This window comes from Cynocephalus volans, chromosome 3, assembly GCF_027409185.1.
Source record: "Cynocephalus volans isolate mCynVol1 chromosome 3, mCynVol1.pri, whole genome shotgun sequence".
In the NCBI taxonomy this organism is placed as follows: Eukaryota; Metazoa; Chordata; class Mammalia; order Dermoptera; family Cynocephalidae; genus Cynocephalus; species Cynocephalus volans.
The window spans coordinates 19,801,130-19,827,745 of record NC_084462.1 but is presented as its reverse complement, the minus strand read 5'-3'; the positions used below and the strand labels follow the sequence as shown (position 1 = coordinate 19,827,745).

General features: G+C 52.2%; 1 protein-coding gene across 1 annotated transcript in view; it reads left to right on the top strand.

The window, feature by feature from the left end:
* RADIL (Rap associating with DIL domain) overlaps window positions 1-19,922 on the top strand; it is an 80,016-nt gene extending 60,094 nt beyond the window's left edge. The window contains exons 5-14 of the mRNA XM_063091314.1: window positions 2,168-2,328; window positions 6,768-6,880; window positions 7,761-7,998; window positions 8,823-8,995; window positions 15,396-15,546; window positions 16,659-16,849; window positions 17,215-17,566; window positions 18,637-18,776; window positions 19,178-19,317; window positions 19,620-19,922. Of these exons, the coding sequence (XP_062947384.1) occupies window positions 2,168-2,328; window positions 6,768-6,880; window positions 7,761-7,998; window positions 8,823-8,995; window positions 15,396-15,546; window positions 16,659-16,849; window positions 17,215-17,566; window positions 18,637-18,776; window positions 19,178-19,317; window positions 19,620-19,725 (1,765 nt within the window). The 3' untranslated portion in view covers window positions 19,726-19,922. The remainder of the gene's footprint in view (window positions 1-2,167; window positions 2,329-6,767; window positions 6,881-7,760; window positions 7,999-8,822; window positions 8,996-15,395; window positions 15,547-16,658; window positions 16,850-17,214; window positions 17,567-18,636; window positions 18,777-19,177; window positions 19,318-19,619) is intronic.
* Window positions 19,923-26,616: the final 6,694 nt, after the last annotated feature.

Below are 26,616 nucleotides of genomic sequence, written 5' to 3'. Positions count from 1 at the left end.
CCCCTGGAGTTATTTTCCAGTAGAGGCCTGTTTGCCCCTTTGAATTCTGAGTGAAATTGCGAAGGGCAGTAAATGTTGAAAACAAAATGGAAAAAAAAAAAAAAAAAAAATGGGATTAGGCTCCGAAGAGCCACATGAATCCTTTTTTAATGACACAAAACTTGTTATGCCTGTCTGTGTGCACATATATAATTCAAGCCAGGGTCAAGAATGAAGACAAAGGGACAGGACTTGGAGCTGTGTGAGAAGGTGAGCAGGCCAGGCCCTCAGCAGACCTGCTCGCAGCGAATGCAGGGACACGGTCTCAGGCCAGTTTCTTCTGTGGCCAGGAGCAGGACACAGAGAGGTCGACATTGTTTGTGGACAAAAGTGGAATTACATCAGGCAGATAAACAACACTTCAGGCACCAGGGAGAATCTGGGAAGAAGCCTGAGCTTCCTCCCCTCGGCCCCTGTTGGCTGCTCGGCCAGGGAAGGAGAAAGGGGGGAATAAAACCTGGGCCCTTCTCTGGCCCCTTCATGTACCAGCTGCCTGTAAGTTCTGGGGACTTTTCCTGTGACTGTGGCACCTTTCCCCAGGATCCCCGGGCTGTGTGCAGACACTAGGCACTATGTGTGTTACGGTCACACTGACAGTCAGTCATCCTGAAGCTTCTCCTGGCACAGGCAAGATTAAAGCCCCTGGATGTGTCCTGGGTCTGGGGGCAGGTGCTGGGCTTGCATGATGCCCTGAGGACCGCACAGGGGCAGCCCTGGGCTTGCCCCTTACAGTCCCCCCAGTAAGGGACACAGAGGTGGTGAGGGGCCCCAGGCCAGCCGGGCATTAGGCAGCAGGGGTGCTCCTCACCCAGGCAAACCCAGGTGAGATCCGGGTGACTCGAGTCATTTGTGAAGAGTATCCCTGAGATGTGCTCATGGAAGCCACGGTCAGCACATTGTCCTGAGCCGCTGGAGAGCAGCGGGTTTCAGGGCTTCATGCTAGGCTGCTGTGCGGACGGGATGAAGGATCCCGTGAGAAAGGCATGTGGTGGGCTGTTTAAACGAGCAGCCGTCTGGGACCTCAGCACAGCCTTGCAGCAGCCGTCCCTCGGGCGTTCCAAGAGGCCGGTTCAGGAAAACACAAGGAAGTTGCAAGTCACACAGTGGGGAGTTGACACAGATGCCTCATGAGGTGGTGTCCGAGGAAGAGGAGAAATGGTCTGGGCAGCTCTGAGCTTGGTAGAAGCAGCCTGGCCAAGGAGGTTGCCATCGTCCCCTGAAAAGGGACCACTATCCGGGAGGTGGCAGGCCTGGAAGGGAAGAGCACTCTCACCCTCATCCCACCCTGGGTGGCCGCAGGAAGGGTCTGAACTGTCCCCCGGGGCCTTGCTCATCACCCAGCGTCTGGCAGCGCCTCCGAGGGGAGCGTGTCTGCTTTACTTCACCAGAGCAGCAATGCGCCCTGTGGAGAAAGAACTTGACTGTGTGGAAGTGTCTGTGGTAGGAACCCGGCCCCGACCCTGCTCCGCAGGTGGCAGATCTCAGAGGCAGCCTCGATGAACTGTGTCCGTTTGGGGGTGTTCTGATGATTACTTACAAATCTTCAAATAACATGCTTTGGTTGCTACCCCTGGTTCATCCACTTCACACCTTACCTTCTCACCTCCTGCTTTAATAAAGTCGTATCTAGCCAATGTTGCCTTGTGCACCTCCCAAAATAGTTATATTACAGCTTGATTCCTCTGGTAGTTACCTTGTTGGCTTAAATAACACGCTTAAACTCACATTTCTTGTTCTAAAAACCGTGGGCTGTATCGCTTCCCTTCCCTACCGTGCACATGCGCACACACACTCTGTCTTAACATTCACAGCTGCTTAATTATCTAATTTCAAAAGAGAAGATATGAAAACAGCGTATTTACCAGAGTCCTTACCAGTGGCCGTGGCAACTGGCTGTCCTTCCTGCTAGGTTTGTAGGAGCCTCTGGCTGTTGGGTGTAGTAGGCAGATGCCAAACAAGCTTGTGTATATATTTGTAACTTCCCAGCCTGACATTGTTAGGTTGACAGTCCTAGTTGTTTTTGTTAGTGTCCCATTAAAAGGAATGTCATTATGCAGACAGAGGACTAGATTCAGCCTCTCCAGGTGTCACAGTCGAAGTGTAACTCTTAGTCTTTCTATCTTGGTAGCCAGGAACCCATCTCCTTGGCCAGCTTTTCCATGGCTGACCTAGTTCCAGACCTGCAGCACATTCTTTTCTGGATGTCTAACTCCATCGAGCTCCTGTACTTTATCCAGCAGAAATGCCCACTCTACATGCAGAGCATGGAGGAGCAGCTGGATGTCACAGGTATGGCTGGTGCTGTTCCCCTAGCCTTGCGCTGGCATTCCCAGGCAGGGTGAGCACAGGGGCAGAGCTGGCCACAAGAACAGGGAGGGATTCATGTCAGGGCATCCTCAGCTTCCAGTCCTGGCATGTGTCAGTTGTTCGGAGACCACTTGAGACCAATGCTGGGGGTTTGGGCCAACCTGACAACATCGTGTCATGTGCTCCTTGCAGTGGCGTCACCTTGACTGCTGTCCAACTCTGCTCTGCTTGTAGGGAAGCCCAGGGGATACCCGGGCCACTCAGTGGGGAAGACATAGAACCACTAGGGAGTGAATGCCAGGGATGGTAGGCAGAGCATTGGCTCTCAGCCACTGCCCATTCTGAGTTGTGCCACTCTTTCAGAAAGAATTGTAGTTATACAATTGTAGATGCATGTCAATTTTGGAGGTTGTAATGTGGGGAGACGTGCATTCTAGGATTTATGAAGTACAGTAGGAAGCGTTCTGAAACGCGGAGGGTGAGTCTGACTGGAGCAGTCTGGGAGGGCTTCATGAAGACGGTGGCATTTGGGCTGCTCCTTGAGGCCCAGGTAGGATCTTAGCTGGTGTGTGTCTGCCAGGGAGGAGCAGCAGGACTGTACTGCCATGGGACCAATGTGACAGCCAAGCCCTTTGGGGGCTCTAGGGCCAGAGCCTCATGTTTTGCTGCCCCTATTGCTCTGCCGTGGCAAAAGCACATCACTCACTCCCCTCCATCTGCAGGTCCCTCAGGCTGTTCAGGCCACTTGTCCACCCCGTCTGTGAGCTGGGAGGGAAGTGAGGGCCAGCCATGTGGACATGGACCCTGTCTGCCGGATGCTGCACTGTGCCTCTATGTACTCAGCTGTGGCACCCAGGAGGCAGCCATGGCCTCCACCTGGAAGAGCTCTGAGAAAACAAGGCCAGCGTGGGGCCCTGGACCAGGCTGTACGCATTGGCTCTGGGACCCTGCTATGGCTCCTTGCAGGGCAGATGTCCTAAGAGGAGGGGCTCTCAGTGGCCGAGATTGTGGGGCTGGGGAATCTGCATGGTGATTAGTGGCCAGGACAGGCTCTTACTCTGCTTAGTAGGCACTGTCCTCAGTCTGTGGTGGGGGACTGGGCTGCGGAGACCAGGTTGGATGAGGGCCTATGAAGCCTGGGCAAACTGAGCCCGTCAGGGTGTCCGGGCCAGACCTGGACATCAGATTGTGGGATGAGGGCCCACCCTGCTCTGGAGAGGGGCAGAGCCAGCTGAGATCTGTCCACGCTCCGTCCTGCCAATCATGATTTCTTAGTATTTTCTTTTTTGTTTGCTTAATTAATTAATTAATTTTTCTTAGTATTTTCTGGTCCCCTACTTTACAGTGGAAAGGGAAGTAGGACCTTCCTGTGGGGCTCCCAAGGCCTTGGGATCTGGGCTTCTGCAGATGTGTGGAGGGCGCGTCGGCCCTTGGTGTAGATACTTCCTATTCCCAGTGGGCATTCTGGGCATGTGGCCTCTGTGCCTCGTCCCCTGGGTGGACATGCACAGCAGCCAGTTAGACTTCCCAGGAATGGGTGGCCACTCCCTGTCCACAGGGTCTGGATCTAGAGCAGATGTAGTATCTGGCTTTTCCCCTGAACGTGACGTGAGTGCCTGCACTTGCAGAAGTCTCCAGAGCAGGGGCCCTCGCGTCCAGCCGCCTGGCCCACCCCGAGGGTCTCTCCTGGAATCCAGTGCCTGTGCACCCCCGAGCTCACTCCCTCTCCCGTGGCCTGGCCCCAGCATCACTCTCATCTCCTTGAAGGCTTCTGGCTGCCCAGGGCCAATGTCACAGATGGCAGGCGGGTTCTGAGATAGAAGAGACACTTCTGGAGTTGACATTGGCCAAGAAACCACCTGGACTTTGGCTTATTCTCGAGTGCATGTCCTTCTGTGTGATGTGGTGATGAGGTTAGGTTTAGGGGATGTCCTTAGGGGAGTCCCTTTTGCTCTGGCTCCAGCAGGAGGAGTCAGCTTGGGGGACTGGCTTCCCCCGCTCCGTGGTGACTGGGCTCTGCATTCTCGGCGAGTCGCCCACAGATGGCCTTTCCAAGTGGCTTCGTTTCAGCCAATGTTCCGGCTGCCGTTAGCTGATCCCACACAGGCCCTCATCTGGCTGCTGTTCATGGGAAAAGTTGCTCCGTGCTGATGGGCTGCAGCTCTGCAGCTGCTGCCTCTGGTCCCGGGGAGGAAGTTATTTTTGGTTGGGGACCTGGGTGTCAAGCCCAGTCGATGGGTGCTGGGGGAGGAAGCGTGTGGCCCAGGGGCGCCCCAGAATCTGGTGTCAAGAGCATGGTAGGCGCCTGAGAACTCAGAGGGACAACATTGAGCAGAGGGCAAGGGAGGCCGAGTCCCTGTCTCAGCCTCCTGAGCCTCTGCAGGAAACGTCTGTGGAAGGAATTCTAAAAACAGAGATGGCATGTCCGGAGCTGGTGAAATAGCCTTTGTCGTTTCCCAGACAATCTTTTTGGTCTGAAGTGCTGACCCAGGAGGCCTCGTTTCCATCTCACGAGGGGATGGCGTCTGCTGCATCCCTCTGCAGGTCTCCCCTGCTCTCCCTCGGGGCTGTGGCTCAGCGCCTGCCTGGGCCCAGTGGGAGGAGGCTGCAGGGTGCCCATCCTCCTTGAGGCTTTGTGGTTTCGGGGTGCCCAGCGATCCCAGAGGAGTCTGAGAACTGTGTGTGTTGGGTGTGGAGCCTGCTCTGGGCTTGTCCTGCAGAATCAGCGCCTCGTCCTCCTGCTGTTCCCATGGATCCAATTCTCTCTTCCCATTGGCTGAGCCCTGGCCTGGGAGCCACACAGGGCTGCATTCTCAGGTGGATGTGGTAGTGCAGGGGCAGCCTGTGCTCAGGGCACCACGGACAGGCCCCTGGCACTGTGCAAGGGTCTGGGCTCAGGTTCTTGGCCATGTCCCCCTCTGCTGGCTTCCCTGTGGCTGTGAACACATGTGGCTTGCACCTGTTCTGGTCGGTGGTCAGGGCCAGCCTTGCATTTCTCTGAAGGTCTGGAAGCTTTGGAAGAAAGGAGCATCTCAGCTGGCAGAAAGCCTAAGACCCCAGGTCCCCTCTAGCCGCTGGCGGGGGGGGGCAGTGCAGGGAGCAGCCAGCCCTGCCTGGGTTCCAAATGAGACCCCTGGGACCAGGCATGAGTAGGAGGCCAGTGGGTCGAGTGAGGGTCCTGGCACTGGGCAGGCTTCTGGCCTCTGGCCCATGTGGGTTCTTGGGGAGTGGGTTTGGGGGACAGGGGAGCCCCCAGCTCCTGAGGAAGCACTTGAACAACAAAACAAAAGTGATAGAAACACATCTAGTGTTTTGTGAGTTGCATTGTCCTGGCTGTGGATGGGCCTGCCTCAGGGCCTCCGGCTGCTGCCCACGATTTCTTTCCGGGCGGCCTGTGCTCCTGCGAGGCCTGGCTCGGGCCAGGCCATGTGGACCCGTGAGATGCAGCAACTCCCTCATGGCCCTGATGGGAGAGTCCTCAGTGGTGTGAGGGTGCGGCCCCTGCTGTGGCTCCTGTGGAGAGCCTGGGGCGGGAAGGGAGAGAGAGCCCCCCACTCCTGGTAATGAACAGATGAGGACTTGAGAGAGTGAGGAAAAAACGCCAGACATCCAGCGTTCTGGTTCCTTCCCCTTAATGCCTGGGGATCCACATCCAGATGCCGCTCACATTCTGTAGAGCCCCTAGGAATAGTTCCACCCTGCTGGGGGCCTCTCGCCTTTACAGGAACCCCCTCTCGGAGGGAAGGAGTCATCTTCTCCTCCCCCGACTGGTGACTCCCCTCCCCCAAGTCTCAGCTTCAGCCACACCCTGCTGATGCCCTTGTGGTCCCCTTCCCTGCGTGGTCCCCCGGCCTGGGGAGGCCCGAGTGCCCTGCCCAGAGCCAGGCTGCCTCCGGGTGGCTGAAGACACAGCGGCATCTTCCCAGCAGTCTCCCTGGGTGCTGGGGGAGGGGACATAGGTGATTTAGGTTTCTTCTTGAAAGATTGTTATGATTCCACAGAGTGACAGCCTCCTCAAAGCCTGCTGTCAGAGGTCCTTTGATCTGTGTCCTGATGAGGAGTGACCTGCAGGGCAGGGGTAGGATCTGCTATTGAGGGGGCAGATGGTTCTAATGGAAAACATTCTGGAACGTGATAGTTAACGAGCAGCTCCTGTGCTTGGGATCCACTGGGCGTTGAAATGTGTGGACTCCTCCTGCCCCTCACCAGCATTCCTGGCCTCCATGAGGGTGGCAGGCTTAGCCCCAGCCATGGCCCAGAGGTGTTTGGCTGGTTTGTCACATTCTCCCAACCCACACAGGAGTGTTATGTGGTGCTCGCAGGGCACCTGGGCAGGTGGTTGTGTCGCTGCTGTTCCAGCAGGTGGGTGCCGATCACTGTGGCCTCCTGGAGTGACTGTCGCTGTTGCTGTCTCCCTGCAGGCTCGAAGGAGTCGCTGTTCTCCTGCACATTGACAGCCAGCGAGGAGGCCATGGCGGTGCTGGAGGAGGTGGTGCTATACTCCTTCCAGCAGTGCGTGTACTACATCTCCAAGGTATGGTGGTCCATGGGCACCCCAGGCCGTCGGGGACGGCAGCTGTCCTGGTGGTGCCACCGTTTCTGTGCTTAGGCAGCTCGTTGGATGAAGTAGGCTCAGGCTGTGGCTCTCCTAGGGAGGAGCCAGGAAGGGCTGCGATGAGCTGAACCTCAGCCGTGAGGAGGTGGCCACTGGTCCTGCGCAGGCCCTGATGTGCCCCCGATGCCTGTTCTTTCCCAATCTGGCCCGTCACTCGCCCAAGCAGGAAACCTAGAATCACTCTGGCTTCCTCTTTCCCTCCCATTGAAATGCAGTCCCTGCCTGCTGGTGTTTTGAGGGTCATGGATAAACTGTGAGAGGCCTCAGTGTGTGGCACATGGGACATGGCTCTGTTGTCAACCTAGGACATGGGTCTGTTGTCAACCTGAACCCAGCTGGTGCCAGAGCTGTGGCCACTGGTCCCCCTGTGGCCATGACCCAGCTCTGGGGTGCTTTGGGGCGTGGTGAGCTGCTTTCCTGGGAGGTGGTGCTCTCCTGCTCAGTACCAACAGGGTGTTTGCAGCCCTCTTTGCTGGAGTCCATCCCACCAGGCACTGCCTTTGTAACCTCCCAGGGTCACCTGTGCCTTAACAGGAGCAGGTGCCGTATGACCACTGCGGCTGGCTCTGGCTGAGTACTTGTACCCTGTCTCTGCTGCTAGCAGCCCCAGAAGGCAGCTCTTGCTAAATCCCCGTCCCCCACCCCCTGCACCATCACTAGAAAATCCTCAGCCGGGATGAGCTGTGATGAGTCCAGGGCGGGGCATGCAGCACGTGGGTGTGGAACTTGGTAGGTCAGGGCCTCTCAGTCTGACCACCAGCACTCCTGGATATGTGGTCCTGTTCTCTCACCCTTCCAGTGCCTGTACGTCTGCCTCCCAGCCCTCTTGGAGTGCCCCCCGTTCCAGACGGAGTGCCGGGAGAGCTGGTGCACGACACCTGCGCTGCCAGAGGAGGTGCGCCGCGTCGTGTCTGTCTACCAGGCGGCCCTGGACCTCCTGCGGCAGCTGCAGGTGCACCCTGAGGTCACCTCCCAGATGCTCGCCTACCTGTTCTTCTTCTCCGGCACTCTGCTCCTCAACCAGCTCCTGGACAGGGGTGAGGGCAGGTGCTGGGGGGCAGGGATCCACATTCCTGCTGGAAATGCTGGGGGTGTTCTCACTGCCGGCCACAGGCTGCTGACCCCTTGGACAACTCCTGAGGGACAGCTCTGCTGTGGTGAGGGGTCTGCGGGGGTGGGTGCCAGTGGGGCTGGGGGTGGGAGGCAGTCTGAGGCCCAGGCTCGGGACACATCGCACAGAGAGTGTTCTTGCAGGAGGCATTCTTATCAGCGTTTCAGAAAGGCCACGGCAGAAAGGTCTGCACAGGGCCCCTTCCCTATAACAGGCTCCGGGGAGTTATTGAACTGCCCAGAACTGCTGGTGGACATGTGGGGGCCAGGATGGAAGCCACATCTGTACAGCTGCAAAGGCTCTGACCTGTGACCTTGCTCACTGAGCTAACATTCCCCATCACCTGCTGGGTTACTTCTATGCAGAGACACTACTGAGGGCATGGAGAGATCAGAGCAGGGGTGAGCTCACAGCACACACGTGTTGCCAGCACAGATGTGGCATCTTTGGGAGAGAGGCAAGGTCTTGGCCTTCGGCCTGCGCTTTGGAGTCAGTGGCTGTCACAGCCCTTCTTGCCCTGCCACCTTTACCTCCCACCGCCACCTCTGCTCTAGAGAGGGGCCCAAGAAGGAGGAAAGTTGCCTTGGAAAATGACACAGGGTCTCCTGTCTGTCCTTGAGCTATAATGTCCTTCTCTGTCCTGGAGGGCAGGCTCTGGGGACCAGCTGGTGCCTGGCTCCCCTGCGTGAGGGTGGTTGCCTACCTGTTTGCTGGGAGACCTGGGCATCACCCTTCCTCTCTCATCCCCAGGCCCCTCCCTGAGTTGTTTCCACTGGCCTAGAGGTGTCCAGGCCTGCACCCGCTTGCAGCAGCTCCTGGAGTGGACAAGGAGCACCGGCTGCGGGGTGGCTGGAGAGCACTTCTTCCGGAAGCTCTCCTGCACCCTTAACCTGCTGGCCACTCCCAGCGCCCAGCTTATCCAGGTAGGAGGGGCACAGACCACAGACGGAGAAAGGCAGGGGCAGTGGAGGGCTGGGGCCCACGTACTGTCACTCTCCGGTCACCAGCTTACAAGCCAGGCCAGGGGGCTGGACACCTAGCTTCCAGGCCCAGAAAACTCAGTGTTCAGTAGATAACTTGCAAAGTTGCTTTCCTTTCACAGCTCTCCCCACCTGTGGTAGGCAGGATAAGGACCCTAGAGATGTCTATCCTTAGTCCCTAGACCTGTGACTATGTTACTGCACATGACAAAAGGGACTCTGTAGATGTGCCTGAGATTAAGGACTTTGCGACAGGAGGATGACCCTGGGTTATCCTGGTGGGCATCTAATCAGACAAGTCCATAGGAGTGGGCCAGAGAGATGGACAGAAGAAGAAAGGAGAACTCAACCCACGCTGGCTAGCTCTGAAGATAGAGGAGGGGCCCACAAGCCAAGGAACACAGTGGCCTCTGGGAGTCAGAATGGCCCCCAGATGACAGCCGACACAGAAATGGGACCTCAGTTCTACAGCCACGAGGAACTGAATTCTGACAACAATCCAGATGAGCGAGGAAGCGGATTGTCTCCCAGAACCTCCAGAGAGCTCACAGCCCAGCAAGACCTGCACTAGACTGATCCATAGAACTATGAGATTCCACTCTTGTGTTGCTTTAACCACCAAGGCAGTGGTCATTTGTTGCAACAGCAATAGGAAACTAACCAACACCTCACCCTCCTCCCTTGCCACCCACTTTCCCCTGACACAGGTGTCACAGGTAATCAATGGAAACCAATCTGATTGTTTCTTTTCCTGCCTGGAAAACACTGAACATGCCATAGGATGGAGGTGGGAGTGGCTGCAGCCCAAGATGGAGTCTGCTTTCTGTGAGTCTGGAAGGTCGGGTAATGTGGATAGTGTGCCCAGCTCCAGGCAAAACCCTGAGCTGACTGTGGAGCAGCCAGCTCAACATGAGACTCACCAGGGCAAACCAAGCCTTTCAGTTTGGTGCCAAAAACAGAACAATGCACCGCCTGAGGATCAAAACACAAAATCTCTCCTGTGTGTCCTGCAAGTGTTATTAAAAATAACGATAGCTGATGCTTATTACTGAGTATCTGCAGACATTACAGGCTTTGCCTGGGTTATCTCATTTAATCATCACAGCAATCCTCCAAGGTAGGTAGCCTCATGATCCCGTTTTATGAATGACAAAGCTGAGCACAAAGCAAGCCAAGTGCCTTACCTGGTTCTGTGTGTCATTTATTCATTCAGCATATATTAAAAGTCTACTCTATGTTAGGGACTATATGTTTTACTGAATTGTCATTTTTTAAAGTTACTTAATTTTTTTTCATTATAAAAGTAAAGCACTTATTGACTCTAGAAAATTTAGAAAATATAGGGATGTCTGGCAGATGGATTTAATTTGCTTCCTCCCAAACTATCACTAAATAAAAGTAAATCCATGTTTTTTAATAGCATAAGCCCACAAGGGCAAAGAAAACAGGAGATGAAAGCAGTAATATTTTGGAAGCTAGAAAGCAGGTGGGTGAAGAGCAACTGCAATAGCAGATCTAGGAAAACTAACTCCTGAAGAGCAGCTGGTTTACAGAAGAGCCACCAAAAGGCTCAGGAATTGGCAGCACAAGGTACCTCTGGATATTGATGTGGAGATGGGGCTAAAACAGAAGGGCAGCTTGATAGACATTTTGGGAAGCACTAATCCTTGGATGGAGTGGATTGGAGTGAGCCCACACTTCTGCTGAGAACATGCCCAGCCAGATAAAATACAAAAGGCATCTGTTTGAAGGCATCAAAGAGTTGCTGAAGGATTAGAAGAGGTAAGGATCTGCAGAGGGAGAACCACAGAGAGCTGAACTCAAGTTCTGCCTGCTGCTTTCCCCTGGGGGCATTTGCTATCCTGAGAGCAGGTTATGTGTGAGACTAAGAATCCAGGCTTTGTGTAGGCAGGAGGCCGTTGCTGGGGAAAAAGAAACCCAAACAGATTTGACCTCTCACAGGCTAGAGAGAGAAACTCAGAGACTTTAGGGGCCTAAAATGCATGGCTGGCTTTCTCCTTCAGACCTTTGCCAAAATTCTGGAGCTCCAGGGAGTGGGGTGGGAAAGGCTTTAAAATGAAGCAAAAAGCTCTGAAAAGCAGAGTGGAATTTGTGGTAGTCTTACGATGCTAAGGAGACAAAGATTAGAGTTCAGGACCCCTTAGGGAGTAAACACCAGGCTCACAGTTGAAACCCTCCTGTGAGGATCCAGCAGGGGCCCACTGAGCCTTACCAAAAGCTCCCCCAGTCCCAACTCAGCTCTTTCCTCCCCCCATGGCTGAAGTGCAGTGCTCAGCAACAATGAAGATATAAAGTATCAATACCTATGGGCTTCAGGTAAAGCAGTGCTAAGAGGTAAAGTTATAGCCTTAAATGTATATATCAGAAAACAAGGAGGGCTGAGAATGAACAATCATGAAGCAAGGCAAAAAGCAGCAAGTCAAGCCCAGAAAAAATAGAAGGAAGGAAATGATAGATAAGAGCATAAATCAGTGCAATAGTGAAAAACATAGAGGAGAGAAAAGTGATAAAGCCAAGAGTTAGTTCTTCAGAAAGTTTATAAAAGTGGGAAAACACAAATTGTCAGTATCAAAAATGAAAAAAAGGTATCACTCAGATTTTACATTAAAAATTAGTACAGAGTAGTAAGAGAATATTACAATCAACTTTATGCTGATAAATTTGACAATTTAGGTGAAAGAAACATGCAAAAAAAATGCTTATTAAAACTGATACAAGAGGAAATTAAAAATCTGAGTAGTCCTATACATATTAAAGAGATTGAATTTATTATTTAAAAACCTTCTCACAAAAAAGATTTAAGACCCAGATGGTTTCATTCGTGAATTACTTTAAACATTAGAGGAAGAAGTAATGTTATTGTTATTCAGATTCCTCCAGAAGCTAGGAAAAAATAGGAAATCCCATCTCATTTTAAAGAGCCAGCACAACCTTGATATCAAAACCTGAAAAGGAATTATAGGAAAGGAAAATTACACACGAAAGGTGAGCAACTTCATTAATCATTAGAGAAATGCAGTTTAAGCATTTTTTTTTTTTTTTTTTTTTTTTTTTTTTGGCAGCTGGCTGGTAAGGGGATCCAAACTCTTGAGCTTGGTGTTATAACTCCATGCTATAACCCACTGAGCTAACTGGCCAGCCTTGAAAAATGTAGTTTAAAACCACAGTGTTTTTAAAATACTAAACCAACCAGAATGGTTAAAATGAAAAAAGCCCATGCCAAGCACTGGTGAGGAGGTGTGAACTTGAACTCTCGTGTGTCACTGGTGGTGGTACAACTCAGTGTAACCACTGCGGGAAGCTGACTGGCAGCATCTGCTGGAGCTGACCGCATGCATGTGCTCTGATGCGGTACTTCTCCCCACTGAAATGCTTCAATTTGTTCTTTACAACAACCTGGACGGGAATGTTCACAGTGGCACTATTCATAGTGGCCCCGAACTGGGAACAGCCTGTGTTCATCAACAGCATAATGGATAAGTAAAGTGTGATCTGTTCATTACAGTGAAGTCCTACAGAGCAGTGGGACTTAGCAGACCATTGTCACCAGGAGCTGTAGACAAACATCACACATCACATTGAGCTGAGGGCGTGGGGTGCAGAAGAGCGCCCGCTCAGGTTCCCTGGCTTGGGGGCAGGAACAGGCAGCACAGCTATTGAAGTGAGCCCCATGCCCAACCCTGGGAGCCCATGGAGGGACTCCTGACCTGCTCCCTCATGCTCTGGTCCTTGTTCCTGGGGCTGGGTGCACTTTGGGAAGATTTTGAATTGTGCATTTCAGATTGGTGTGGTTTTCTGTGTAACTATTGTGCATTAGTACAAAATGCATTGAGAGAGGGAGCAGTGTTACTTAGGGTCTCAGCCACCTTCCCCGCATCTACACAGCTGTGTGCCTGCTCTTTTCTCACTCTGGCAGAAGATGGGTGTCTATTTCTAGAGCATTTAAACAAAAGTTCTCCTGGCTGGGGAGGCCAGGCAAGGGCAGGAGTCTCATGCAGAGAAAAGGGAGTTCCGGGAAAAGTGACCTCCTGATTGCTGGAACCTTGGCCTCCTGCCCAGCTTAGCAGCCAGGCCTGTGTGCTCCAAGCAGGAGGTGGGCTGACCCAGCAGGCTGGAGTCAGGGACAGCCCAGCAGGAGGCATGGAGGTGCCCTTGCTGGGGATACCACAGGAGAGCAGCCAGGCCAGGGCACCCTGAAGGGTCCCTGGATAGCCACACTCTGCTCTGAGGCTGGGAGCCTGCCACTTAAATAGAAGTGAGTCAACAGGCAGCTGTTCTAGAACAGCTTTAACACGGGAGAGGAGGGGGAAGATGAAGTTGGAGAAAACAGACCGGGGACGGCAAACGTTTTCTGTAGAGGGCCAGGTAGGATATGTTTTCAGCTTTGTCCTATACTCTTCTTTGTTTTGTTTTGTTTTCAAACCCTTTAAAAATGTAGAACTATTCTTAGCTTGAGGGCCTTATAAAAATAGGCCTCAGGCCACAGTTTGTTGACCCCTGAAACAGACTATTCAGGGAGAAGAAGCTGTAAAAGAATCATTTTTATCCTTGTACAAATAAGAGAAGATATAATATCCATAAAATAATAATAAGATTATATAAATAAGAGAACAAAAAGAATTCTTGGAAATTAAAGCTATGAAAGCCGAAACGAAAAGCTTGATAGCGCGGGTGGAAGATTATGTCGAGCGAATCGTCCAGAAAGCAGAGTAAAAAAGACAGGAACACGGAACACAGCGGGGGGAGAGAGAGATCTGTTCCTGGGAAGATGATGAGAGGATTTCTTAGCACAGATTGTTGGCTTCCTCCCCGACACCAACCCTGGACAAACTACAGAAGTGGGAAGTAAACATGGCTCTAGCAACTCACAAAATCAAAAAGAACCACCTTGGGGCAGACCACAGGCTTTCCTGAACTGGTGTGTGTTTAAGGGGTGGGGGTGGAGGGAGCAGGGCTGTAGCCAGTGGGGTGGGGGTGGTCAGAGGTGTTAGAGGATGTGCTGCTGGGAGGTGGGGGGGTGTCTGCTCTTGACCCTCGCCATATAGCCTGGAGACATTGATTGTTCCTTCAGTGTAGACATTTGATGACCACAGTCCAGGCCCCTGGATGTTGGCAGTAAAATCAGCAAGAGAGAAACAGAGAGAAAGAAGATGAGAACGTTAAAGGGCTAGTTGGTGAGGCCCAGCACCCAAATAGCAGGAGTCCAGAAGGAGGAAATGGAGAAGAGGGTGGCAAGGAAGTAAAGAAAATCCCGACCCAAAGGACCTGAGTTTCTAGATTGAAAGTACCCCTAATGGACGAGAGTGGATTTGCACCAGGACTGAATGTCACAGAATTTCAGAACATGGACATAGAAAATCTACAAGCTTCCAGAGAAGGAGAAAAACAAGACATATCCAAAGATTAGCAATCAGAATGGTTTCAGACTTCTCAAGAGCAGCGCAGGAAGTCTGAAGACAAAGGAGCTGCCTTCGAAATTCTGAGCAATAACGACCCTCCTCTGGAATTCTGTGCCAGCCGCACCACCAATCAAGAGCAGTGAGAGCAGCAGGAGGACGTTTTCCAGCATGCAGGGCCCACAGTTTCCCTGCGTTGCACCTTTTTGGGAAAGCTACTAGAGGATCTGTTCCACAGAAATGAGGGGGGAACCAACTAGCAGAAGAAATGAGTTCCAGAAGACAAGGGAATCAGCAAGGAGAATGGAAGGGGATCCCAGAAGGATGTGGGGAAGGTCCCAGGTGACCACAGAGGTTGTTTTAACTTCGTCACACGAGTCTACACTTTCCTTAGGGCTGATGCTTTCAATCTTCCTGAAGAAGGCTTTCCCTATCCTGGGCTCATAAAGTTGGGCTCATGTCACCAAGATGATTTAAAGTTTTTGCCTTTTGTACATGTTTTTAACCTGCAGGATTTCTTTTATGCTGTTTGAAGTAGGAATCCAATTTCATTTCCCTCCCAGTTTTCACATAGTCTTTTCTCACATTTCTCAGCCACATGAGGTGACTGCTTACTTGTGATGAGGGGGTGTGTTCACTGGACCAGGGGCTTGCTGTGGCACCTGCTGGCCTCTCTGGGGTTGAGCTGTGGTCTCTGTCCAATTCCCCCTCGCTGACCTGCTGTACCACACAGCCCCTGGTGGGAGTGAGAACGCTGGGGGCCCATGTGTGCTGGGCCTGGAGCCCGAGGCCAGGGAGCCCTGCTCCTCTGCTGGTTCACCCAGAGCACCCCACAGAGGCAGACTCTCCCTGGGAGCAGGGCTGTGCTAAGGGACCCCCTCATGCACCTGGAGGCCTTTGACTGTGAGCTCTTCCTTGTCACCCAGATGAGCTGGGCATCCCTAAGGGCTGCGTTCCCTGCCCTGCGCCCCGCACAGCTGCACCGGCTGCTGACTCAGTACCAGCTGGCCTCGGCCATGGGCCCCATGAGTGCCTGGGAGCCAGGGGCCCCAGACAGCCCTGCCACCTTCAAGTCAGGTAAGCACTCGCCTCAGGGGCAGGAGCCAGGGGCCCTGTGCGCCACGAGGGGGGCGAAGGGACACTGAGGACTTGGTGGGATATTCATCCTAGAGCAAGCAGCCAAGGCAGCCCCGCTTCTGTGTGAGCCTCAGGATGGGGCTTCACCTGGCGCATGGCCGACCAGGAGGAGAGCAGCGTCTCTATGCTGGGCCCATTTGCGCAGCCCATGGGGAAACATTCCTGAGCATGCATGTCACGTATGTACACACACACCCATACCTGTGGATCTGTACAGACCTGTACATACATATGTGTGTATGCATTTTTGTTTATAAATTTTACATGTCTTCCTTCATTAGCATTATGTATATCGTAACATGTAAACAACAACAGAAAGTAGAGGATGATAGCAGATACAGATGTCCATAGTGCTCCTAACGCCACCTTCCCATGCCCGAGTCACCTGGTGGCTGGGCCTGGGCATAGGTCTCTGAACCGGACTCCTGGTCCCACCTGACCCCTTTTGGGTCCCTCCTCCTATTTACTGACTCATTTCTGAGGCTTGCCACATGTCAGGATCTGGGCTGGGAGCTAAGAGCACAGTGTTAACGTGGCTTTCCCACCATCTAAAGGTGTTCATACTCTAGTGGACAGAGACCAATCTGTACACAGGCCATTGTGATCCCAGGTGACACGTGCAGGGATGTAGTCAGCTGGGCCATGGAGCACAGGGAGGAGCCTGAGTGCAGCTCAGTGGGGTGAAGTGAGCTCCAAGTACCTGGTGATACCGAGTCAGAGGACCAGCCGGGGCGGAGAGGCTCAGTGGGCCTCAAGAGTTTGGGGCTGCGGCAAGAGAGCTCTGGACTGCAGTGGTCTTGTCCTTTGTCCTGGGCAGCTTGGATGTCATACTGGGTGGTCATCAGGGATTTAGAAGAGATGAGAGCCAGGTGTGGCCAGTTGCCCTGGCCGGGATCTAACCCTCTTGTGTTCTTGGTGGGTCAGGGGACCTGAGCTCAGCCTGCTGGTCCCCGGGCTCCCACAGCATAGGGCAGGCAAGCCTGGCCACGGGAGGGCAGCTTCAGCCTCTGGCCAGTCATGGCCATCCTCACCCCACCCCTGTCCCCCTGCAGAGGATGTCCTGGAGTCCTATGAAAACCCCCCACCCATCGTTCTGCCAAGTGAGGGCTTCCAGGTGGATTTGGAAGCAGACTGCCTGGATGACCGCATCTACCAGCACATCCTCTATATCCGCCATTTTCTGTGGAGCCTGCGGAGCAAAGCCAGCCCTGGCGGCGGGCCTGCCCAGCCAGAGTGCCTGGAGGTACCCGCAGGGCGGGGGGCTGTGCTGGGCTCCAGGGCTGTGAAGGCCCCACCCCACGGTGCCTGATGGCCAGGGTGGAAGTGGCCCGGCTCTGCCGGGATGCAGCAGGCAGGGAGCTCCGGGAGTCCTGGGTGTTCTCCCCACCTCAGGCCCTGGCCTCAGATGGTGGGGAAGCCCCTTGGCTCTCCTACCACTCAGACATCAGGCCTGCAGACATTTTCTGACCCTTTGGGTCGCATGCAACCTGCGGCCCTCGTGTTCTGCAGGGTGACTCTGGGGGCCGTGAGGCCCTCTCCTCCCCTGGAGGCACTGTGCTGCCTGGCCCACCCCCTGCTTGGTGCCTGACTTCTCTTCTCCCTCCCCAGGATGCCAACCACATCATCCCGGAGGGGCATCTGGATGCCCAGAGCTGCCCCCTGGCTTCCAGGGACCCCAGCAGGGGAGCCCGAGAAGCCACCCTGGCACGCTCTCTTCCTTCTGCCAGGGCTCCCCTGGCACAGGGCCCCCTGGGAAGGCAGCCAGGCCGCGGGGGCCGTGGGGGTTCCCAGGCCGGACCCCTGCACATGGACTCCTCATGCCTGCTCACACCTCCCAGCACCCCACTTGGACTTGAGCCCAGAGGCCCTGACTGGACAGAGCTCAGCAGCAACTGCGGGAAAGCACTTCTGGAAGTGCAGAGGAATGGCCCGTGTGGTCCCCGGGAAGCAGCTCTGGAAGGTGAGGTCCCCACCCCAGACCCTGCTTGGCACCTTGACACTCCACCCTCAGTCCCTGGGCAGGCCAGGCAGCTGGCCACGCAGCAGCTCGGTTGCTCAGTTGGATAACACATCTTAAACAAATATTCACTACCATCGTGCGACTGAGCGAGTCTAGAAACCTGCTTAGAATCACTCCTGCACAAGGTGGAGAGGGGGTGGCTTGGACGATGTGGGCCAGCCAGCTGAGGAGGTGTGCTGGGGGCATCCGGGAGGACCTCAGGGAGGAGGTGAAACCAGAGCCCTCTGGGTGCGAAGGCAGGGCACGTGCATGTGCCTGTGTGTGTGTGTGGACACTTGTGTGCACATGTGTGCATACGTGTGTGGGCGAGTGCATGGTGTGTGAGGGGCTCAGTGGTGTATCCTAAGGAATGAAGAGTCCTTGGTGCTTGTGCAGAGTTTGGAGTGTGCCCTGAGGGCTGGGGTCACCTGGCAGAGCTGGGCCTGAGACAGGCTACCTGCTCAGGTGTTCTGGCACCAGAGCTCAGAAAACTGTCATGAGGCGGCTCCAGAACAGACCCTGGCTCTGCCCCTGAGATCCCAACCCATGTGGCCCCTGGTGGGCGCAAGTGCGTGATGGAGAGAGAAGGCCCAGGGTGCTCAGGATGGGGCTGGGGACCTGGGGGCAGGGTCCGGTCAGCAGTGGGAACCCTTAGGAGGGGCGGATGTGGAGGAAGGAGGGGAATCCAGGGCAGTGGGAGGCCGCCGTGAGAGGCCGTGCTGGAACTGTATGGGGCCCTGGCAGCCGGCGCTGAGAGGGGCCGATGTTCTGCAGTAGCCGTAGGGCAGGGACCAAGGTGCCCCTTTCAGGCACATGGTGATGTCGCCCACAGGCGGGCCCCAACCTAATCGCCAGGCTTACTGTTCATGTTCTGCCCAAACGGTGCCTTCCTGGATCTGCATGAGCACTTCGCATCCTCCCCCTGGAGTAGCAGCTGATCTGGGATGTCCCTATGTCCGGACTCCTGGGGCAGGCCTGGCCTCCAGCCCATCAGCCCCTCAGCCCTGCTGCACCTTTCCTTGCCCACCCAGGAGACTCTGTGGCCCCCATGGATGAGCCGCCTCTGGCCACTTCGAGCCGCAGCTCCAGCACTGATGACTTCTGCTATGTCTTCATGGTAGAGCTGGAGCGAGGCCCCTCGGGGCTGGGAATGGGCCTGATCGATGGGATGGTGAGTGGCCCCAGGACTGATGCCCGCCTCCCGCACCCCCCACTGCCCCTTGTAGGCTGCCTAGGTTCCTGCTGTTTACAGAGTGTGGCCAGGGAGGAGGAGAGTGGGGGAGGCCTCTGCTGTGCTTGGGACTGAGGGCCCGGCCTGTCCACTGGCCTCTTTCCCTGGGCCTGCTGTCATCTTGCCCCCATCCTCAGACTTTTAAGGTCTGTCCTGGGCCTTTGGGAACAGTGGTGGTATCCAGTGCTTTTATTGCTGGACCTGTGAAGACCAAACTCATGAGCTTGGCCTGACTCCAGGCATGGGGCCTGCAAACAATGGGGAAGGGGGCTGCAGGGTTCCTCACTGGGGACAGCTGGGGTCAGCAGCTGCAGAGCCCTGAGGCCTCTGCTTTTCCCCAGCACACGCCCCTGGGCACCCCAGGGCTCTACATCCAGACCCTGCTGCCAGGCAGCCCTGCGGCGTCTGACGGGAGGCTGTCGCTGGGAGACCGCATCCTGGAGGTGAACGGCAGCAGCCTGATGGGCGTCAGCTACCTGAGGTACTGCCACACACACATCTTGGCTCAAGCAGTTGGGGTTAGCCTAGACAGGTCCACCTGCAGGACAAGCCCCTACACCCACGGGCACCGCCTGGCCTTGCTCCTCCCAGATACCCTAAGGAGGGGAGGGGAGACTGGACGCCCAGGCCAGGCTCACGCGCAGCCCCATCAAGTCCTTGCACGCGGTGACAGCTGAGGGTGGGGGAGTCGGATCTGCTGGATCTGGTGGTGCGTCCCCCTTGCACTCGGCAGTGGCCTCCCGGGTGCTCTGCGGCACCACCTCACTCCTGTGTTGGTTTCAGAGCTGTCGATCTGATCCGACACGGCGGGAAGAAGATGAGGTTTCTGGTTGCCAAGTCTGATGTGGAAACAGCCAAGAAAATCCGCTTCTGCACGCCCCCTCCCTAGGGTGGTCGTGCCCCGCTTCCCTGAGCTTCTGCAGGTGACGCTGACCTTCATCGAGCTGTTCGTCATTTTTTAAAATTAATCAGTCAAGTTCTCCTTTGGTGGCATCGCCTTCAGGACATACCCTGTTGATAATGTACATTTTAGTGTATATTTTATTTATATGACAGATAACACTAAGTTGTGATGTTTATTACAGAGCTTTTATGTTTAAAGACTTTAATGGAGAAGTGTAGATTCAGTAAACTATCTTTCATATTCTTAGAGAGTGTCAGGGCTGCTGTCTACTGTCTGTGGCCCAACCGTGTGGGCAGCGGGGTGGGGGAGGGGTGGTGGCTGCTGGTGGCTCCCCATGACTGCCCCCTCCCATCCAGCATGGGACAAGCCCTAGTGGACACGGGGATGGTTGTCATGGCTGGGATTATTTCAACTGACTCTTCCTGCCCCCACCCTGCACAGAAATAAGAGCATTAGGAAATAGCAAGCAGCTCCTTTGCAGCCAGAAAAATCAGAGTGTAGTGTGGTCACACTGTTCAGCATGGTCCCAACCCCCAGAAGGTGAGAAAGTGAAGAGCCTGAAGTATCCCTGAGGGCGCCGAGCCCACCCTGGCCCTGGACCTCCTCTCCCCGAGGCCTCCCACTCCTCCCTGAAGTCCTCTCTGATCACTAAAGCTGCGGCTTGGCCCTAATACCAGGCTGGTGGCCCCAGGTTCTTAATCTGCGGCGGCGTCCGCCTGGTCACTGTCCCTTCACCCCGGCAGGAGACTGGCCTCCTTCTCCACCAGCCGGCTGACCGTGCACAGGGCCAGGGGCAGGGCCATGTTGGTGTCCCCATGGTAGCGGGGCTCGCACACCTCCACACTCGGCGTGAGCACAAACTGGGCCACGCTGGGCATCTTCAGCAGGTTCAGCAGCTCCGTGGCTCGGGTGCAGATGGCTTCTGAGTCCTCCTCACTGTGCACAGAGCCAGTGGCTGGGCTCTGGGCCAGGGTCCTCATCTTTGACAGTAACAGAGAGACCCTGGGGACAAGAGGGTCCCACCAGTCAGCTGCAGACGCACCCCTCACGTGGAAAAGGGTCTGTGTGGAGAGGGTCAGTCCTCTGATGCAGTGTCCTGGGTCATCCCAAACACTGGGCCTCATACAGCTCCCCGTTCCCCCTGGTGAGCACCACGCGAGGTGCAGTGCATCTGCCCCAGGCCCTTGGTGGATGCTGCTGTCATGTGTGGGTGTCAGCTTGAAACAGCTGCCCACTGCCAAGTGCCCACAATGCTGGATAAAATATATGCTTAAAAAGTCATTTTAAATGCATGGCTGGATCCAGAAGAAAAGAAGTCCTTAGAGCCCAAAATTGAAGTGAGGGCACAGGTTCAAAGAGGCCACAGCTGGCCCAGGGCCGAGGTGTTGGTCTCAGTCCCGCACTCTTCTGCTTTGGCCACAGTGGCCTGGTGCAATAGAGGAGGCAAAGCCTTGCTGGAGAGCCCAGGGGGCCCCACATGACTCCAGAGTTCCTGAAGGGCTGGACCCCAGGGAGAAGGCCCAGCAGATACACTTCCGTAGAGTTTATCATGTGTGAGCACTTCACTTGCGCGTTACAGGCATTCACATGTTTAATTCTGACAACAGGTCTTTGCAGTGGGTACTCTTACTATCCCCAACCGAACACAGAGAGATTGTGATTTTCTACATCAAGTAGCATGGCCATGATAATGCTGTAGGGGGAAAATCACAAAACTTGGCATCTTAAAACAATAATTATTTATTCTCATGCAGCCCTGCTGAGGTGGGCTATGTGGGCGTGGCTGGAGGTGGCTCCGAGTATGCACTGAGTCTAGGTCTGCTCCATGTGTCTCCCACCCTCCTTAGCTCAACAGACCAGTCAGGGCATGTACTCGTAGCAATGGCAAAAGTGCAAGCAGCAAAAATCCAAGCACATTTCAGAGTTCTGTCACTTCTGCTGATGTCCTGTTGGTCAAAGCAAATCATGACCAAGACCCAGGTCAAGGGTAAGTAGAAGCCACCCACCACGAGGCATAGCAAAGGTGCATATGTGTAATGCTACTCCAGATGAGTGAAGATTTGACACCAATGATTCAGTATGCCACTAGGAGACAAAGCCAGGATGTGGACTAGAGCAGTTTGACTCCAGACTCAGGCACCATAAAAATCTATCCCGTAAAGAAAATTGTAAGGGAAGGTTTCTGGATGGCCTTGGCTCTGTGTGAAGCAGGAAAAAAGCATCCCCTCAAAAATCTCTTTTCATAAGCTAGTTCTCATGTAGGTTTGGGACCTACTTACAATGTCTGGATGATATGAAAACACCCAAGCTGAGCATTTAATTGAAAGTAACACTCTCAGGCATCTCGCAAAAGCAATAGAGAATTTTCTCCAGATGAACATATCCTCTACCCAGGCCTAGTAGGATTCTAGCAGATAACATTGCAATGAATGAGTTTATTATCAAAAATCACAAAACACAGAAATAACAAGCTACTATGATAAGATTGAGCAGAAACAACAAAAATAGCTAAATGAGACCTACAGAGACTTCAGCTATTGGAATTTATAGAATATAAACCAAGTATAATATGCTTACAGAAATGAAGTAGGGAATTAGAAACATGATTTAAGGAATAAGAGACTTTCCAAATGACGAGGCAAATTTGAAATTGAGCTAAATAGATCTCCTAGAAATGAAAAATAGCTGGCTGGTTAGTTCAGTAGGTAAGAGCATGGTGCTGATAATACCAAGGTCTGGGGTTTGATTCCTGTGCTGGCCAGCAAAAAAGAAAAATAAATGAAAAAAAGAATCGTTGATATTATAACCCAGAGAAAAAATTAACAAGCAGATTGGACAGATGAAAAGATAATTAATGAACTGGAATAGAGTTTTAGAAATTCTTCATAATGCACTGTGGAGAGTCAGAAATTATGAAGATAAAGGTTGAGAGACAGAATAGAATAAGAAGGTGCAGCTTACATGCAGTGGAGTTCTGAAAGGAGATGGGAAAATGGGGGAGAAGTAATACTTAGGAGATAGTGGCTAAGAATTTTCCAGAATTGCTGAAAGACCCAAATCCTCTGAGTCAGGATGATTAATGAATCCCAAGAGGGTAAATCAAAAGAAATCGCCACTTAAGTACATTGCTACAGAAACCCAAACACGAATAGATTATCTTAAAATCTGCCAGACAGTAATACAGATTTCCGGAAAGAATAATTCAGCTGGATACTGTCCTCCCCAAACACTACAATGGAGACCAGCAAATGGAATAATTTCTTCAAAGGATTAAGGAAAAACTGTCAATCTAGAATTGTAAATGCACCTAACATAACTTTCAAGAATAAGGATAAATGTATAATATTTTCAAACAAAAGTGAGAGAATTTACTACTTGTAGACACTAAAGAAACTTGTGAAAGTTGTACTTCAGGAAGGAAAATTATACCTAAGAGGTCTGAAATGCAAGAATGTACGGCAAGCAAACAAACGTACAAATGTAGAGAAGAAAAAAACACTACATAAAACAGCAATAGGGATGTCTAATTTGGGAAGTGTTTCAATAAAAAGGTAGCGGGAAAATTCAGAATACTAATTGCATGTAAGCCAGAAGGAGGTGGTGACAGGAAGTAAAGTATTGTAAGGTCCTTGTTTTAGAATACTAATGATGTTGGTTACCTTTAGACTTTATTAAAGAATGTGTGTTGAAATATCAAGGGTAGCCACTTAAAAAATAGAAGGGCTGGCTGGTTAGCTCAGTTGGTTAGAGCGTGGTGAGAATTCAGATCCTCATACCAGCCAGCTGCCAAAAAAATAAAAGAGTAGAAAGAATGTTTAACTTTCAAACTAACAGAGGAGAAACATGGAATAAGAAAACTCAATGGCAGAAAGAAAAAAAAAAAAAAGGACAAGTAGCACTTAATAAGAGTAGTTCAATGCTGTGTACAGAAACTAAATAAAATTAAAAGATAGAAATTTATCCAAAATTATTAATAATCATAATGTATGTAAATTGACTAAAACTCACTGGTTAAAATACAAAAGGATTGTCAAGCTAGATAAGCAAAATCTAGCTACATGATATTTATAAGAAATAAACCTAGGGGCTGGCCTGTGGCTCACTCGGGAGAGTGCGGTGCTGATAACACCAAGGCCACGGGTTCGGATCCCATATAGGGATGGCTGATTAGCTCACTGGGTGAGCATGGTGCTGACAACACAAAGCCAAGGGTTAAGATCCCCTTACCGGTCATCTTTTTAAGAAAAAAAAAAAAAAAAAAAAAGAAACCTAAAACATAAGAAAGGTTAAAGACAAAAGGATGGACAAAAGATATGTCAGATGTAGTCAGTAATTACAAGTTCAGTTCATCAGGAAGATGAAATAATTTTAAACTTGGATGCACCTAATAACATTCTCAAAAAATATAAAGCAAAAACCTATAGAACCAGAGGGAGAAATGGATAAATCCACTATCATAAAGGGAGGCCTTAGCATAAAGGCCTCTCTGAGTAACTGATAAATCAAGCTGGCAGAAAATCAATAAGGATATATTATTGAGAAAAAGAAACAATGTCCTTTCTTGGCCTCTTGGAACTTAAATTCTAGTTTTTCTAGGCTGACAAGAAATAAATACACAAGTGCACGTCAGTGATAAGTGCTGCAGAGAAAAACAATGCAGGGAAGATGGTGCAGGAAGTGTGTGGCTGGAGACTGAAGATGGGGTGAGTGTATTAGTCTGTTTTGTGTTGCTATAAAAAAATACCCGGGACTGTGTAATTTATAAAGAACGGAGGTTTATTTGGCTTATGATTCTGGGACAGCTGCATTTGGTGCAGGGCTCAGGCAGCTTAGTTTCTGAGGCTGGGAAGTCCAAAGTCCATCTGGTGGTGGCAACAGTGAACCAGGGGTCTCACACTGCAAGATGGTGGAAGCAGAGAGAGCAGAGAGAGAAGACAGTGTCTTCTCTTCTTTTAAAGCCCTCAGAACCATGCTCCTGGCCACCATTTTAATCCATTCACTACAGCACAGTCCTACAATCCAATCACCTCTTCAAGACCCCACCTTTCAATTACCATAATAGGATTTCCCACCCTCTTAACAGTCACAGTGGGGGCCAAGTTTCTAGTACATAAAACTTATGGGACACAATTCAAGCTTCAGGGAGTTTTGGTGGGACATATTTCAATCCACTACATTCTGCCCCTGGCACCCCAAAACTCATGTCCTTTTCACATGCAAATGGATTCATTTCATCCCCAAAGTCTTAACTTGTTTCAACTCAAGAGTCCAAAGTTCAAAGTCCCATCTGTGAAACCAATGCAAGTTATTTACTTCCAAGATACAATGGTGGGACAAACATAGGGTACATATTCCCATTCAAAAAGGGAGAAATTGGCCAAAGGAAATGGGTAACAGGTCCCAAACACGTCTGAAACCCAGCAGGGCAGGCATTAAATCTTAAGGCTGGCAAATCATGTACCTTGACTCCATGTTTGACCCCCTCTGCATGCTCGTCTGGGGGTCTGGTCCCCAAGTCCTTGGAAACCTCCACTCCTATAGCTTTCCTGGTCTCAGGCCTCACTTCACTTCTCCCAGGCTGTTCCACTCTGGTAGCTCCACAGGTCTGGAGTCTCCATGGCAGTCCTGCTCTCAAGGCTCCACTAGACATGGTGCTGTTGGGGTTTCCACATTTCTGCTCGGCATTGCTCTAGTGAAGACTGTGGTGACTCTGCCAGTGTGACAGATCTCTTTCTGGGCCTCCAGACTTTTCCACACATCCTTTGAAATTGCAGTGGAGGCTCCCAAGCCTTCCCAGCTCTGGCATTCTGTGAGCCTGCAGACCTAATACCACATGGATGCTGGCAAGCCTTCTGGCTTGTATTTTCCAAAGCTGTGGGTCCAGCCACACTTGGGGTCAGTTTAGCCACAGCTGGGGCAGCCAAAACAGTTGGGGTGCTGGTGTGGGGAGCAGCTTAGGTAGCCCTGAGCAGCAAGCGCACGGAGGGTGCTTCAGGCCTAAGAAGACCTAGACCATTTCCCAAGACCATTCTGTTTCCCTAGGCCTTTGGGCCTGAAATGGAAGGGTTGGCCCCAGAGCCTTCTGCAATGCCTTCAGGGCCTTTCCCCCTTCTCTTGACAATCCCGTACTTTTGTGTTAATCTTCTTAGCACCATTGAATTTTTCTTCTGAAAATGCTCTCTGCTTCTCTACCACATGTCCAGGCTGCAAATTTTCCAAATCTTTACACTCTGCTTCCCTTTTAAATTCTAGCTTTATGATGTGCCTTTGCCACCATAACTCAGTGTAGGCTGTGACAAGTAGCCATGCAACTTCCTTAATGCTTTGCTTCTTAGAAATTTCTTCCACCAGATACTCTGGTTCACAACTCCTAAGTTCCAACTTCCACAAAGTCCGCGGGCATGGACACAATGCAGCCAAGTTCCTTGCCAGTTCACAGCAAGGGTGATCTTTGCCCCAGTTTCCAATAAACTCCTTCTGATTTCTATCTGAGACCTCCTTAGAATGGTCTTTACAGTCCATATTTCTATAAGCATTTTGCTCGCCACCACGTAACCAGTCTCTAAGACATTCCAAACTTGCCCTTGTCTCTTTGTCTTCTTCTGAGTCCTCTGAACTCCTCCAACCTTTGCTGAACACCCAGTTCCAAAGCAGCTCCCATATTTTAAAGTATTTGTTATAAGGACACCCCACTTCTCTGGTACCAATTTTCTGTATTAGTCCATTTTGTGTTGCTTATAATAAAATGCTTCGAACTGGGTGATTTATAAAGAAAAACGAAATTTTTTGCTTACAGTTTCTCAGGCTGGGGAGTCCAAAATCCATCTGGTGGTGGCGACAGTGACCCAGGGGTCTCACATTGCAAGATGGTGGAAG